Source organism: Dermochelys coriacea, chromosome 26 (genome assembly GCF_009764565.3).
Source record: "Dermochelys coriacea isolate rDerCor1 chromosome 26, rDerCor1.pri.v4, whole genome shotgun sequence".
NCBI classification, from domain to species: Eukaryota; Metazoa; Chordata; order Testudines; family Dermochelyidae; genus Dermochelys; species Dermochelys coriacea.
Genome location: NC_050093.1, coordinates 14332375 through 14347004, shown reverse-complemented (window position 1 = coordinate 14347004; position 14630 = coordinate 14332375). Strand labels below are relative to the sequence as shown.

General features: G+C 54.1%; 1 protein-coding gene across 1 annotated transcript; it reads left to right on the top strand.

Annotated features, from left to right (window-relative positions):
* The first annotated feature begins 8214 nt into the window (after positions 1 to 8214).
* Positions 8215 to 13550, top strand: DUSP2 (dual specificity phosphatase 2). Its single transcript, XM_038384827.2, has 4 exons — positions 8215 to 9048; positions 9984 to 10117; positions 10821 to 11040; positions 11854 to 13550. Exons 1-4 carry the CDS (start codon positions 8661 to 8663, stop codon positions 12066 to 12068), a joined length of 957 nt encoding a protein of 318 aa, XP_038240755.1. The 5' UTR covers positions 8215 to 8660; the 3' UTR covers positions 12069 to 13550.
* The last annotated feature ends 1080 nt before the right edge of the window (positions 13551 to 14630 follow it).

Here is a 14630-nt window from a genome sequence, read left to right as displayed (position 1 = left end):
TCATGTTCTCTGTGTGTGTGTATATAAATCTCTCCTCTGTTTTTTCCACCAAATGCATCCGATGAAGTGAGCTGTAGCTCACGAAAGCTTATGCTCTAATAAATTTTTTAGTCTCTAAGGTGCCACAAGTACTCCTTTTCTTTTTGTGAATACAGACTAACATGGCTGCTACTCTGAAACCTGTGTTTTTGCAAATACAGACTAACACGGCTGCTACTCTGAAACCTGGTATTACTGTGTCCCATTGAGTATCCTCATTCCACCAAGTTTCTGTGATGCCTATTACATCAATATCCTCATTTAATACAAGGCACTCTAGTTAACCCATCTTGTTATTTAGACTTCTAGCATTTGTATATAAGCATTTAGAAAAATTGTCATTTTTTAGCTGTCTGCCATTACATGATGTAATTGAATGGGACTCTGTTTCATTTGACTGTTTCTCATCAGATCCTACTTGTATTTCATCATCTTCCATCCTCTCCTCCTGACTAGGACATAGAGAATCTCCAATAATAGACCCTCCCCTAAGGGATGTCTCTGTCCGAACCACGTGCTCCTCTGTACCTGTCGGCTTTCCCCCAGCCCTCAGTTTAAAAACTGCTCTAAGACCTTTTTAATGTTAAGCGTCAGCAATCTGGTTCTATTTCGGTTTAGGTGGAGCCCAATCTTCCTGTGTAGGCTACTCCTTTCCCAAAAGTTTCCCCAGTTCCTAATAAATCTAAACTCCTCCTCCCGACACCATTGTCTCATCCACACATTAAAACCCTGCAGTTCTGCCGGTCTAACTGGCCCTGCGCGTGGAATGAGTATGAATAATGATGCTGTAAATAAAATGGATTAAAGCTTTTCATGTTTTTTATTTTTAAAGTGTTTTAAACAGTTTCAGATCCACCCCAATTTCACACAACAATGTAATTCAAGCCCTGGTAATTCATAGGAGAAATGTGAAGGTGGGAAGGGTCCCTTTTTTGTGGGACCAGCACATGGCTGGTGTTTTGGCCGCTTTGGTGTTTCGTAACTGTTTTTACTGCTGTGTTTTATTTGATATTTGTTCTTTTATAGTGTATTTGATGTACATGCGTGTGGATCTTTTTGCCTTAGGGCTGCCCTTGCTGGTACCCTAGTGACAGCCACCTCCATCTTCAACTTCAGCTTGCATATTTCATAAATTAAACCTTTGCAACTGTGTGCTGTGTGAAAGACAAGTCCTGTGTTGATCTCCTGTCTTTTACAATTGTTCCCTGGGGTGGGGTCCACACATATGTTTAGCGCTGGGCCCATTAAAGGTTAATCCAGCCCTGGCCAGGCATCAAGGGAGCTAAGCTCTTTGAATGTCTGGCCCCTATCTCTCCAACCCTCCATTCCCCAGCTGTAAAATGGGGTTAATATTTCTATTCTCCCACCTTTGTCTGCCTTGTCTCTTTTACTCTGTGCTGGTGCAACACCTGGCACAATGGATGGCCTATAGATGTTACCATTGGATAAATGTGAAATAATCATAAAAATAATGCAGCCACAGTCTTACTTTGGCACTATTGGAATTCAGACAATGATAATGACATGCTCATACACTCCCCCACTGCACCTGGGTGCACCAGGACATCCATGTGCTTTTCTGCAGCAACCAGATAGCCACATGCTCCCCAGATACAGCCAGGTAAAGTGCTTCTCTACCACAGCCAGGCGTGCTGGCTATGTCACGCAAACATCCCTCCCCAGTGCATCTGGGTAGATCAGGTGCATCCCAGGAATGGGTTTCTTCTCTGCACCAGGAAGCGTGAGGTGCACTGAGCAAACACATTGGTCCACCTCCCAGCGATGTGTCTGTATTTTCATGCAGTGGAATGGCTGTTCCATCAGCATTGGCCAAGCCCAGACAGAAGCCCAGACAGTATGATAACCCTGCATATTAGCTGTGATTACCCAGAGAAGGTGCAGTCCTCAGCAAGCTCATTCCTTTATTAGCTCATGCCAGTTTCTGCAATTAACTGCAGTGCTGTTTGCTAATGTTAAAAGCAATTAGATCAGGGTGATATTTTCACTGACACTGTCATTATCATTTCCAGCCTGCGCTTGCACAAGCCATGGGCACTGGACACTTCACCTGGGATTAGTGTCTCCATCAGGCACATGGAGTGGCTCCAGAATGGATCTTCCACTAACACTCTGTCTTTGATGGGCTGAGCCTTCAGGTGACATGCCTCTGGAGCACCCATGGGAGGTTACTCTTGGCCCAGGAGTAATGGCCTTGTTTTGCCAAAATCAAAAAGCTTTGTAATGGACTGGACCGAGAGGCCCCTTTCTGAGTGACTAGTGGCTTAGGACATTGAGACTAGGCCACAGAGCTATTCTCCCCTAGACTATGGTTTGAATCCAGCCCAAGCTGATGGGCACTTTTGAAAAGACATGTTCAAGTCTGAGTAGGCCATGTGGTCTGAACTCCCCTCTTGTCTAGGGAGATCCCTCTAGCTCAGGATAGAGGTAGGGAGACAGCGTGGGGGCAGATAGCCCTGCCTGTGTTCCACCTCCTCTGGGGATAGCAGGCTTCAGGGTGGATATAAAGCAAGTGTCATTTCTCTGCTGACTCTCTCCGTGCCTCCAGCAGCACACACATGCCCTGCTGCCAGGCAGACCAGAACGGATTCATGTGAATAGGCCAGCCTCGGCTGCGGTCCCCACCAACACAGTCCCACCCACCGAGGGGACGGTTCATTCTCATAGCTGAGAGAAAGGGGCTTTCCCTGATTCTCTCTGCTGGTTGCTTCCTCCCACACTTCTGGTGCTATATTTATCTAAATGCCCGCAGCTGCACCAGCCATTAGCCCCTGTGCTCAAAACCAGCCTACGTCACCTGTGTCCCTTGTGGAAAGGAAGGTGTGAAACCTGGGGCAGGCCGGAGACAGTCTCGCTGACAAAAGGCCACTGGAGTCAGTGGGAGGTGAGGGCACCCAGTACCTTTAGGCCTTTAAAACTTTGGCTATTTGGCTTCTGAAATGTGGCTCCTGTTATTCTGTGGCCAGGTGGCTGTGCCTGGTATTTGCCAGCACGATGGACAGCTACATTAACAGGTAGGCAGCTGGTGGGCTCAGACCACTGCTCCTCTTGGTTTCTGCTTGGAGCATGAGCTCTTTGGGGCAGGGCCTGTCTCTCTTCTTTGGTGGGTGGGCAGCAGTCACCCACTGACATCCTGGCCCATGACGGGGCTCCTGAGAGCTACCTTAGTGATAACCAGGGTTGCCAGGTCTCCAAAAGGTCCCCATCTGCCAATCTCAGCAGAGTGGCTGGTGACTGCATGGGCCATGGGGAGTGCATAGCCACAGAAAGCCACCTCTGCTCTGTCCTGGGGCACACTGCAGGGCAGCCTGTATAGACTGAGAGATAACTAGAGCCCTTCAAGCTCCTGGGCTGCTGAGCCAGTGATTTTGGGAGACAGATTAATAGGATGGCAAATTCCATCTGGGCAGCTGGAGAGACCGTTTGGAGACATTGCATTTCACAAGCTAGTGCCCGCAGGAATGATGCACTTTCTAAGTACAGAAAGGGGTTGGAGGAGAGGAGAATAGAAAGGCTTTATTCTCTTCTAAATTTCAGGTCTGCTTGGCACAGAGGAGTGGGCCTGTTAGGAAACTAGCTACAGCTCTCGGATGCTGTGCTGGCTCAGCCCTGATTTGAGTTAGAGGAGTCTAGGGGCTGCTCTAATTGGTACCACGGGGCTAAGGTCCTCAAGTTCCGCCCACCCTGTCTAGCCCTTGGCATCCTCCCTCCCCTGGCAGGGCCTCTGTGCTGGGAAGATGACGGCTGTTGGGGCCAGAGTTAGTTCCACTGGCTTTAGAGCAGCAGGGATTTCACCTCTACCAAGAGAATTCTGTCCTGCTCACCGATGGCCAGAATCTGGCCCCTTCGTGTCACTTAAGCAGTGCAAAATAGTACCTGGGCATGCCTCTGTGTGCAGACCATGGTGGTACCCGGGGCTGCCTGCGCCCCCGTGTAGAGTGGGCCAGCACTTGGGAGCCCTGTCAGTGCTGTGTGGATACCCACGCTGTGCCCCCAGCATCAGTACGGCTCACTAGTGAGTCTCGTGGCCTTTGCCCCGCCATCAAGGAATCAGGAGTCCCAGGTGTCAGGAACCTGCCTCCCATTTCACTGCCCCCTGTAACGGATACGGTGGCTAAACGCGAGGGTCTCTTGGCCTCTCCAGCCCCAGAGCGAACCTGGGACATTGAAGCCAGAGGCCCCTGGGGCAGGCAGCAGCCACTCAGGGCATTAGCTCCCTTGAATTGTGCTGTGATTCTGAGGGCAGCAGACAGACGCAGACCCCCACTATGGGCCAGACTCGGCTCTAAACACCACAGAGTCCCACAGATGTCACTGAGAGCAGGTGGACACAGAGGCGAATCCTGATTCATCAGCCTGACTGTTCCCCTTCTGTACTAGAAATGTATGGGTCCCTGCTATAATTAGCACTTCCTAGATGACCAGAAAACCGAGCATGTGCTTCCACTGACTGTCACTGCTGCAGGGGAAGCTCGTGTGGGTTCCCCCTTCCCTGGGCTGGGACTTTCCTTCCCCAAGAAGTGAAACTCCAGGAGGCGGAGACCTGCCAGAGCATCACAGTGGGGGTGTATAGGCAGCAATGAGGGGGTGATTTGCATTTTGTAATCCCGCAGTCAGTGGGGGATGGAGCAGTGCTCTGGGGGCTGGGGATGGTAGGAAGATGAGGGGGCACAGGAGGTTGGTGTGTGCAGGGAGAGGTATGTTCATTTGTAGGCTGGGTGGGGAGGGAGAGTCACGGCTGGGACATGAGGAGTTGGAGATCTGGGGAGGTCTTGCCTTGGGTGGGGAACAGAAGGAGCCAGTCTCTGCAGAGGGGGTGGAGCTGGCAGCTCAGCCCCATGCTGGTGCCCAGGGACTGTGAGTTGGAGACTGGAGAAATGACAGATCTCCCCACAGTCTTCCAGCCCCCTAGATTAAACTGAGTGCACCTCATTGGCGCCAAAGCCCCTTGGTGGCAGTGGGAGTCAATGGACATTGAATCAGGCCCTAGAAACCCAACCTGCTGCCACATGTCCTGGTGCCTGGGAACTCAGCTCCTAACCTTAGTCTGCCCTGTGGCTGCTCCTGACCTTCCAGAGCAGAGGGTTTAATACACAGCAGGCTGGCAGTCCCTAAACTCTGCTTCAGATGCCAGCCGGGCAGGGGTAGCCCTTCAGCCTCCTCTGGCAGGAAAGTGGCGTTCCCCCACGTGACTCCCAGGGTGCTCGTTGGAAGCGGAGACCTTAAAGAACAAGGTCCCACTTGCTCTGGGGGGACATCAAAGATGCCAGAGCATTTCTCCCCTGAAAGTTGGCCTTTGCCCGGGTATTCTTGGCCCTCTCTGCTCACACCAACGATGGCTTTAGCAGGGCTGTGCACACAGCGGCTGATCCAGCTCTTACGCAAGTCAATGCAGAGCCTACCCAGGGGGTGAATCGGGCCTGTAGATTGTGGAATGCATGGTGCAATGGGAAATGTGAGACAGTGCTCATGGGCTAAGCCTTCTGCACTCACCCAATGCCAGGGTTATCATGACAGCCAAGAGCAGGGGTCTCAGCCTTTGCTGTACCCTCTCCCAGCTAGCTGTGACCTAGGCAAGACTCCCTTCCCATCTACCAATATGGGAAGGGAGAGAGGGGGTGGGGGTGGGGTTGCAACCTCCTGCTACTTGGACATGTTCACTAACCTAAAGACCAGGGTAGGCCACAACACCCAGATCCCCATCTAAACTTCCCTGACATGTGGTGGAGGTGATGGTGGCGGGGGGGTGGGGAGGGGACTGGATCGTGGCCTCCATTTCTGCTCCACACTTGTTGCATCCATCTCAGCTGTGGAGAGACTTCCCCCCTCTGCTGTGTGTGTGTGTGTGTGTGGGTGTGTGTGTGTGGGTGTCTCCATCATCACTACAATTCCTTACCACCACCCCCCCCCGCCCCCTCCCCAGTCATCCCTGCTAAAGTCACGTCTCTTCTCACCCCTTTGCTTGGGAGGAGCTGGGTGGCCCAGCACCCGCAGCAGACACCAGAGGAGGGATCTACAGGGGATCGTGGCTCCTCGGGGGCTCCTCCGAGGTACCTTACGTGCCTGCCTCCCTCCCGCCACTTCCCATGGGGCTGCTCCCTGGAAGCCACCCAGGGAGCCATGTCCCTGAGCCCGTTGTTGTCTGCAGCGACCCCTGCTGGTGGAAGGCAAGGCTGACTCAGTCCTGCTGGTTCCCTTCATCCCAAACGGCCTGTTGCCAGCCCAGGCCCCAGTATCCATGGGGCTTGCAGTGTGGAGAAATGGGGTAGGCGCTTCCGAGAAGTGTGCAGGCAGGAAGGTAGAAGTCCCAGTCTTGACCTGGCCCGATCACTATTATTCTTTGTGGTCTGGTAGCACCTGGAGATCAGGACTCCACCGGGCTGAGTCCTGCACCCACGCCTAGTAAGAAGCAGTGCCTGCCACCAAGGGCTGCCCAGATGAAGGAAGGATCCCTGCTCCACCACACAGGTGGGGAACTAAGGGGTTAAGGGACGTGCCTAGGGTCACTGAAGAAGTCTGTGGCTGAGCAGGGAATTCATACCAAGTCTCAGCCCAGTGCCTAAACAAGGGGATCCCCCCGCACTTTAAGGTGGCAGCGTCGACTGTTAGCTCCACAGGGCCGGAGCTAGACGAAAGGCCGAACTGAAGCCCTGCCCCAGAGCTGAAGGCCCGTTTGCATCACCCCCACCAGGAAGTTGCAGCAAAGGCTCCAGTTGTCAGCGCAGAGCTGTGGTGTGGCTGTGACCCACGCGCCTGCTTCCTTCCTGCCCTCCGCTGGCGGCTTGTCCCCCTCAGCCCCAGGCCGGAAGGGAGGCCAGGCCGCAGCCGAAGGTTCACCTGCTGCTGTCTCTGCGTCCAGTGTCAACGCTGATCTTCTCCACGGGGACTCCTGCCCCCCAGCCCCGTGACTCGCTGCCAGAAAAGGCCAGGGGAGAGGATGAGTCAAAGCCAGGGCAGACCTGGTAAAGCCCCGGTGTAAAATGGAACCGGATCACAGGACCCTCTTATCCCCTGCCTGTGTCACTCTGCCCCCAAGATTCCACATTCTGAGACCGGGGGGCCCCACCTGGGGGGAGCCACAGAAGGTCCCCATGCCACTGACTCAAGTCGGTTGAGCAGCGCCATATATAGAAACCACAGGAAACTAGGTGGGGGCGGGCAGGGACTCTAGGGGAAGTAGGTTGTCAGGGCTGGGAAGAGGTTGAGACAGATGAGAACATTCATGGGGGCTGCTGAGAACCAGGGGAGTATCTGGGGAGACTTTGGAGAGGTGCTGAGAGCCTGGGAAGTGCTGGTTTGAAGAGGTGACTGCTTAGATAAAAAAAGAAAAGGAGTACTTGTGGCACTTTAGAGACTAACAAATTTGTTAGTCTCTAAGGTGCCACAAGTACTCCTTTTCTTTTTGCGAATACAGACTAACACGGCTGCTACTCTGAAACCTGCTTAGATACAAGAAGTGATGGTCTGGAGGGGGGACTGGTTAGTGTCGGGAAGGGAGGGAGATTTCCCTTGGCTCCCCCTGTCACAGACAGGGAGATTGTGAGCTGTCTTTACACAGGGCCAGGAGCGTCATGGGCAGCCTTGTAAGCAAAACACACCACACACCTCACAGTGAGATACAGGTGTGTGCAGAGAAAGACACACACAGTGAGATACACACAGACTGTCACACGCCCATACAAGCATACACACACAGATATACACCCCCGATAGATACACACACACACACAAATATACACCCCCTGATAGATACACACACACAAAAACATATACCCTGAGAGAGAGACACACACACAAATATACACACTCTGATAGGTAGACACTCACACACACACCCTGATAGATGCACACACACTCTGATAGGACCACACAGACACAAATATACACACCCTGACAGGAATACACTCACACACACAGATAGATACACACGCAAACACACGCAAATATACACACCCTGATGGATACGCTCTTTCTCACACACACACATACACACTCTCTCACAGTGGGACGGCCTTAGCTCCTCTGATCTCAGTGCACGTGAGTGGATGCTGCCCAAAAAAGGAGTTCCTCAGTGACACACACTCCCTTATATGGCTGCCCGGAGCTGGTCCCTGCGCTGGGTATTTAAACGCCGGCGCCTGGGGAGGCTGCAGAGACTCCGAAGCGTCCATCGCCCCGTGCCCCCTGCTCCGGACCCTGCGCTCACTGCCCGGCCGTGCCCCGTGCGCCCTGCTCCGGACCCTGCGCTCACTGCCCGGCCGTGCCCCGTGCGCCCTGCTCCGGACCCTGCGCTCACTGCCCGGCCGTGCCCCGTGCGCCCTGCTCCGGACCCTGCGCTCACTGCCCGGCCGTGCCCCGTGCGCCCTGCTCCGGACCCTGCGCTCACTGCCCGGCCGTGCCCCGTGCGCCCTGCTCCGGACCCTGCGCTCACTGCCCGGCCGTGCCCCGTGCGCCCTGCTCCGGACCCTGCGCTCACTGCCCGGCCGTGCCCCGTGCGCCCTGCTCCGGACCCTGCGCTCACTGCCCGGCCGTGCCCCGTGCGCCCTGCTCCGCACCCTGCGCTGCCCCCCGAATTGGAGTGGGCGCGTCCCCCAGCCTCAGCCATGGTGATGGAGGAGGTGCTGCAGCTGGAGAGCGCGGAGCTCGCCAGGCTGCTCCGAGAGCCCGAGGAAGCCGGGCGCACTCTGGTGCTGGACTGCCGGCCCTTCCTCGCCTACTGCCAGGCTCACCTGCTGGACTCGCGCCCGGTGCGCTGGAACGGGCTGCTGCGCCGCAGATCCCGCGGCAGAGCCGGCGTCAGCCTGGACTGGCTCGTCCCGGACAGGGCGCTGCTGGGGCGGCTCCGCAGAGGCGAGCTGTCCCGCCTGGTGGTGCTGGACGAGGCCAGCGGCTCGGTGCTGGCTCTGCGGGCGGACAGCCTGGCCAGGCTGCTCCTCAACTCCCTGCTGCTGGAGGCCAGAGCCAGGCCCACGCTCATCTACCTGCTCCGAGGTAAAGGCACCTTCCCCTAGGGGCTCCCTGTGGGCACCCAGCACCCCCATCGGGAGAGCATCCCCCCCCGGGAAAACAGCGCGCGCACCACCACCCCCTCCCCACCAGGAGAACACCCCCGCCCCGGGAGAACACCACGCACCCCCCCACACCCACCCACCAGGAGAGCACTCCCACCAACCCACCCACCCCCGGAGAACAAGGAATGCACCCCCACATACCATGAGAACACCCCCACTAACCCTGGGAGAACACCCCCCCCCCCGAGGAGGGCACATACACTCGCAGGATCACACACAAACTCACTCCTATACAGTATCAGTATCACCACTTCACACACATAAGAAATGTCACATAAACACAATACCACACAGGTTCCCAGCAAGACACACTCTAACTAGCACCCCACAAACTTACAGGCACTCACAAACTCTCTCGCACACAGCACCAACTTCCACTCCTACACACACACACACACACTACAACCAGAAATCTTCTCTGCCTCTCACACAATGGCAAACTCAGTCTCCCTCTCTCCCACATTCAAATACACAAATTCAGAACCACACCTGCAGCCCGTCACACTCACTGAGCAGCTCACACTACTCCTCAGTGCTATAAAAGTACACACGGAAGGGCTAAAGGAGACATGGTTTGTACATGGCTCCTGCCCCCAGCTTAGGAGGCTCTGGAGAGATGCTCCCCCTTTCCCGCTAGCTTGAGATTACAAGCTGCTGTAGCAAACCCCATTTTAAAATGCATTTTCAGCACACAAATGCTGGCCCACACCCTGGGCACATCTGCATAAGACCTTTCTGCCTGTTATTCCCAGCGGCTTCAGCGCCTGTTTAACTGACCCTGGCACACCTGTCCTGCACTGGTGCTGAGCGGCGATGACATTAACGCGGTGGGTCTTGCTGGTGTGTTCTTTGCAGGGGGTTTTGATGGTTTCCAAGCCCGCTTTCCAGAACTGTGCTCTGAGCCACCACCTCCTCCTGCCTCCTTGCCAGCCCTGATAGACCCCAAAGACGACAGTAACACCAGAACCATCACTCCTTTCTATGACCAGGTACGTTTTCCTGACTTCATCAGCAATGCGACAAACTTGGGCTGGGGGGCTGATCTACAGCAATCGCCCCCCACCCCCCCATCCCAAAGGCAGACACCCCAGAGCCCATGAACAGATTATAGGGCCAGAGTCTAATAATCTTACTTTTCCTGAATGGTCTCCTAAATGCCAAGGGGCCCACTGACGTCAGTATTCTTGGGCAAAAGTGTTACTCAGCTGGAGTAAGGGGATCAGAATTGGGTACCACAATGATAAGTCATTAATTTTGTTTGAGGGCCAGTCCTTGATCCCATTTCAGAAAATGGGAGTTTTGCCAAAGCCTCCAACAGCATCAGGATCTGTCCTTGAGTGTGTATCTGGCCAAACATCTGTCAGCAGGATTTGTGGGGCTCGCAGATTAAATTAATCATGAACTGATCTGGATTTTTGGCCAAGGTCAAGTGCAGGGTCTATTGTCAGTTCGCTCCCAGAAAAGTCATCTGTCCAGGCACTAATCTAATCTGTCCATCTGTCTAATCTCCTGATATCGTTGCTGGAGTAGCACTCCAGTCCAGCAGAGATGAGGGGCATATGAGTACATAGACAGAGGCAGCTCCAGGTGATTTCAGGGCGAACTGGGTTCCTGTGTCCAGGGGCGTGTAAAGCTGTGAAATCAACCCAGAGGAGGAAGGTCTCACATTGTCTTTATTCTTCTTGTTTCTAGGGTGGCCCTGTGGAGATCTTGCCATTCCTCTACTTGGGCAGCTGCTACCACTCCTCCAACAAGGAGGTTCTGGAGTCCTTGGGCATCACAGCCGTGCTCAACGTCTCTGCCAGCTGCCCCAACCATTTTGAGGGGCAGTTTCGTTACAAGAGCATCCCCGTGGAGGACAACCACATGGCCGAGATCAGCATCTGGTTCCAGGAGGCCATTGGCTTTATTGGTAAGCATGAGATTAGTCGTTAGTGCAGCCATTCCCCCTTGCAGCCCTATTGACACCCTCGTCCAGAGTCTCAAATAGGGCCCAACCGAGGCTCATTGAAAGGAGCAGGAGCCTTTCCATTGACTTCAGTGGGGTCTGGATTAGGCCCATAGCCTCTGGGCAGGGTGCAATATTAAACCCCTGCAGCCCTTGCTCCAGAGGGAAAACTTTTGTGTGCCAGGATCCAGTCCAACCATGTGGCTCGGTTCCAACACTGTCAGAGTCCCATTCCTGCTCCACGTTGCCCCATTTCCTCCCCTGGGGGCAATGCCCCAGGAAAAGCAATGGCTCTTACACAATGCCTTAAAGCCAAACAGGTCAGGGCCTGATTCCCCTCTCTCAGACACTGGAGCAAATCAGAAGGAATTGCAGTGACATCAGTGGGGTTACACTGGTGTAAGGGAGAGCAGAATCAGGGCCAGGAGCTCTGCTGGATCAGTGCACAGCAAGGAGGAGAGGAGTGAGTCTCGGGGCCAAGAGCCCTGCACTGGGCACATCCTGCCCTGGACTTCAGCCACTTACATCTAGGGACTCTTGGCCCAGGCATCTCCAATGAGCCACCCTGTGGGGCAGGCTGCACAGAGTGTTCGGCCCCTGGCTGTGAGGAAGGGGGATCTCCAGAGATACTAGTGGGAGCGTCTGGGTTTTATGGGCCCGGCCCTGGGGGTTTACTGGAGGGTTCTGAGGGCAAACGAGGTGCAGTGCCTCAGGACGGGGTTCTCAGCTCAGGGGTGCTGCTGGAGCGCTCAATGACCCTCTCTGCTTGCTCCATAGATTCTGTGAAGAGCAGCGGTGGGCGAGTGCTAGTCCACTGCCAGGCTGGCATCTCCCGCTCGGCCACCATCTGCCTGGCCTACCTGATCCAGACCCAACGGGTGCGCCTGGAGGAAGCCTTTGACTTCGTCAAGCAGCGCCGCGGGGTCATCTCGCCCAATTTTAGCTTCATGGGGCAGCTTCTGCAGTTCGAGACAGAGGTGCTGTGCCATTAGCGGCTGCCTAGCGGACACCTTCTGCCCTCCGGAGCGGCCGAGGACATAGACTCACAGTGTGTTTCAGTTTACAGCCCCAAGGGGGTGCTCTACCCAAACAGTATCACTCGTGTATATTGCACTAAGGTGTCAGAGGACACCCCTCTGCAACCTGTACAGACACCTCAACCTCCCCGTGTTAAAGCCCCCACCCCCATATGAATGCGTTGGACCCTTGAATGTGAAAAAAAGAAGTGAAGATGGGCAAGATGCAAAAAAAGGAGTGAAACTCTGCTTTTCCAGATGCACTGAGAGCAGCCAGGTGGCCTGATTCCTCACACTGGGACGGGCCATTTTACGGTTATGTCCACTTTGCCAACCCCGCAGCCTCTCCCCAGTCCTGGTCTGAAAAGAACACACAGTTGATTTGTCCCTATTGCTTTATGGTGTGAAATCATGGCAGGTAGCTTCAGAACAATGCCATTTATGCTGTAAGTTAGGGCAAAGTGCTTCATTGTTTTTCAATGCAGCCCAATCCTGTTCCCATCGAGCAGGACCTGGGCTCATGTCAGGTAATTCAGTACATTGTCTGACCTTTTTTGATCCACAAATTTGTCCCCTTTCTGCTCCAAGGGACAGAAGGAAAGACGATAGTCCAAATTTTCTGCTGGGAAAAACTCCACTGAAGAACCTGCAGAGAATTTGGTCCCTTTGGTACCACCCCAGCAAAAACGAATTCCACAGTTTCTCCCTTGATTTCTCTCTTTCCACCTAAACTGCCATCTAGAACGCTGTCTGAACCATGCCACAGAGTTTAAAGGCTGATGCAGTGGGACTGGATTGGTGTAAGAGAGCAGAGTTTGGTCTGCAGTGCTAAAAAAGAAGAGTTTAACCATTTCCTTGGCCAGAGATCTTTCCTTAATCGAGTCAGCCTCATTGATACAAAAAATCTACTCTGGCCCTGAGCGACAAATATACTGACTCATTATGACCAGATTATACGAACGGTGGATTGTGTTTGTCCACCAGGCCCCAGCCTCACTTCTGAGAGCCAATAGCCATTCTTCTTTGCACCTGAAAACCCTCTGTAATTCACACCCCACTTGTTTTTAAAATGTACCGTGGAAATGGGTTGTGGGGACTTGATTGCAAATGATCCAGTCCTTCCTCTTGGATAATGTGAGCCTGGCACAGACACCTTCTCTCTCTCGGGGGAGAGGGTGGGTGCCCAACTCCCCGCAGAGATCTCCTCTTTTGAATGCACTGAGGGCCTGGATAAAACTTGCCAAGCCAAAGAACCCTCCTGGAGGGCTGACTTCCCCAGCAGAGCTGTCTCTGGCCCTGCAGAGTAATACAGGTTTGTGCACTTGCACCGGGAGGCAAACCTTACGTGACTGAAATTAATTTATACAGCTGTTGGCAATGTTGCACTTTATATTTATATAATAACCCACCGAGTTGGTGTTAACGATGTTTCAATTAAATGCTGGTTTTTATATTGTTCTCCGAGTCTCTGAGCATCATTCTGCCGAGGCTATGGAGGGACTCACTGAACAAGGGGATGGGATGCTGCCTGAGATCAACCACCTGCTGCTGTCACTGATGTCCGCATCTGCCAAGAGCAGGCCCTAAAGGAGCAAGCTCAGCTCAGAGCACCTTGGCCAGATGTTCATTGCCTGTGTGCCAGCACTTGGGGCAGTGGGTTTCAATCCACCTTTCTCTCCTGCTAGCCTAGGGCCATGCAGGAGCCTCTGTGTAAGAGCGAGCAGCCTCAGGGCTCCCACTGGGTACCTGCGTCTCTGCAGGGGGGCATTCTGGGTAGGGCTGGGTGTCTGCTGAGTGGGTACCAAAGACCATCTCCACTTCTGGTGGTCACGTCCACACTAGCCAGAGATCAGCATTACTAGACTCTTTGATACCCTGGACTGCTACTTCTGAATCGGTACCTTGGCATGCTCATTCTTCAATGGTTGCTAGGCAGGTCCTTACCTTGGCGTCTCCATGGCTGACCTCTACTGTGTGTTGTTACTGCTGTTGTGTGTGTCTGTGAGTTGCTCCTATGCTGGCCACGGAGGTCTGGCGTTAGCTGTACCAGCAGAGTGCAGCTTGCTGATTTAGCAGACCTCCATGTGATTCATAAAGAAAGGCCACAGGATCGGTTTCGTGGCGAAGGTGCTTGGCTGGGTTTATTGTGGACAAAGTGCAGTCCTAGCACCCCACAGAGTGTCACTGGGTACTAGGGTCTCTGGGGGGCAGTCAGGGTATATCTGGGTGTCACTGGGTACCAGAGTCTCTGGGGGGCAGTCAGGGTATATCTGGGTGTCACTGGGTACCAGAGTCTCTGGGGGAAGTCGGGGTATATCTGGGTGTCACTGAGTACCCAGGGTCTCTGGGGGCAGTTGGGGTATAGCTGGATGTCACTGGGTACCAAGGGTCTCTGGGGGCAGTCAGGGTATATGTGGGTGTCACTGGGTACCCAGGGTCTCTGGGGGGGCAGTTGGGGTATAGCTGGATGTCACTGGGTACCCGGGGTCTCTGGGGGCAGTCAAGGTATATGTGGGTGTCACTGGGTACCCAGGGTCT

What these genes read in the sequence shown, in the direction of transcription:
- DUSP2 (XM_038384827.2), top strand. Translation starts at nt 8,661, where the DNA reads ATGGTGATGGAGGAGGTGCTGCAGCTGGAGAGCGCGGAGCTCGCCAGG. An exon ending in GCTCATCTACCTGCTCCGAG is followed by an intron (nt 9,049 to 9,983) that starts GTAAAGGCACCT and finishes TGTTCTTTGCAG; the next exon opens with GGGGTTTTGATGGTTTCCAA. An exon ending in TCACTCCTTTCTATGACCAG is followed by an intron (nt 10,118 to 10,820) that starts GTACGTTTTCCT and finishes TCTTGTTTCTAG; the next exon opens with GGTGGCCCTGTGGAGATCTT.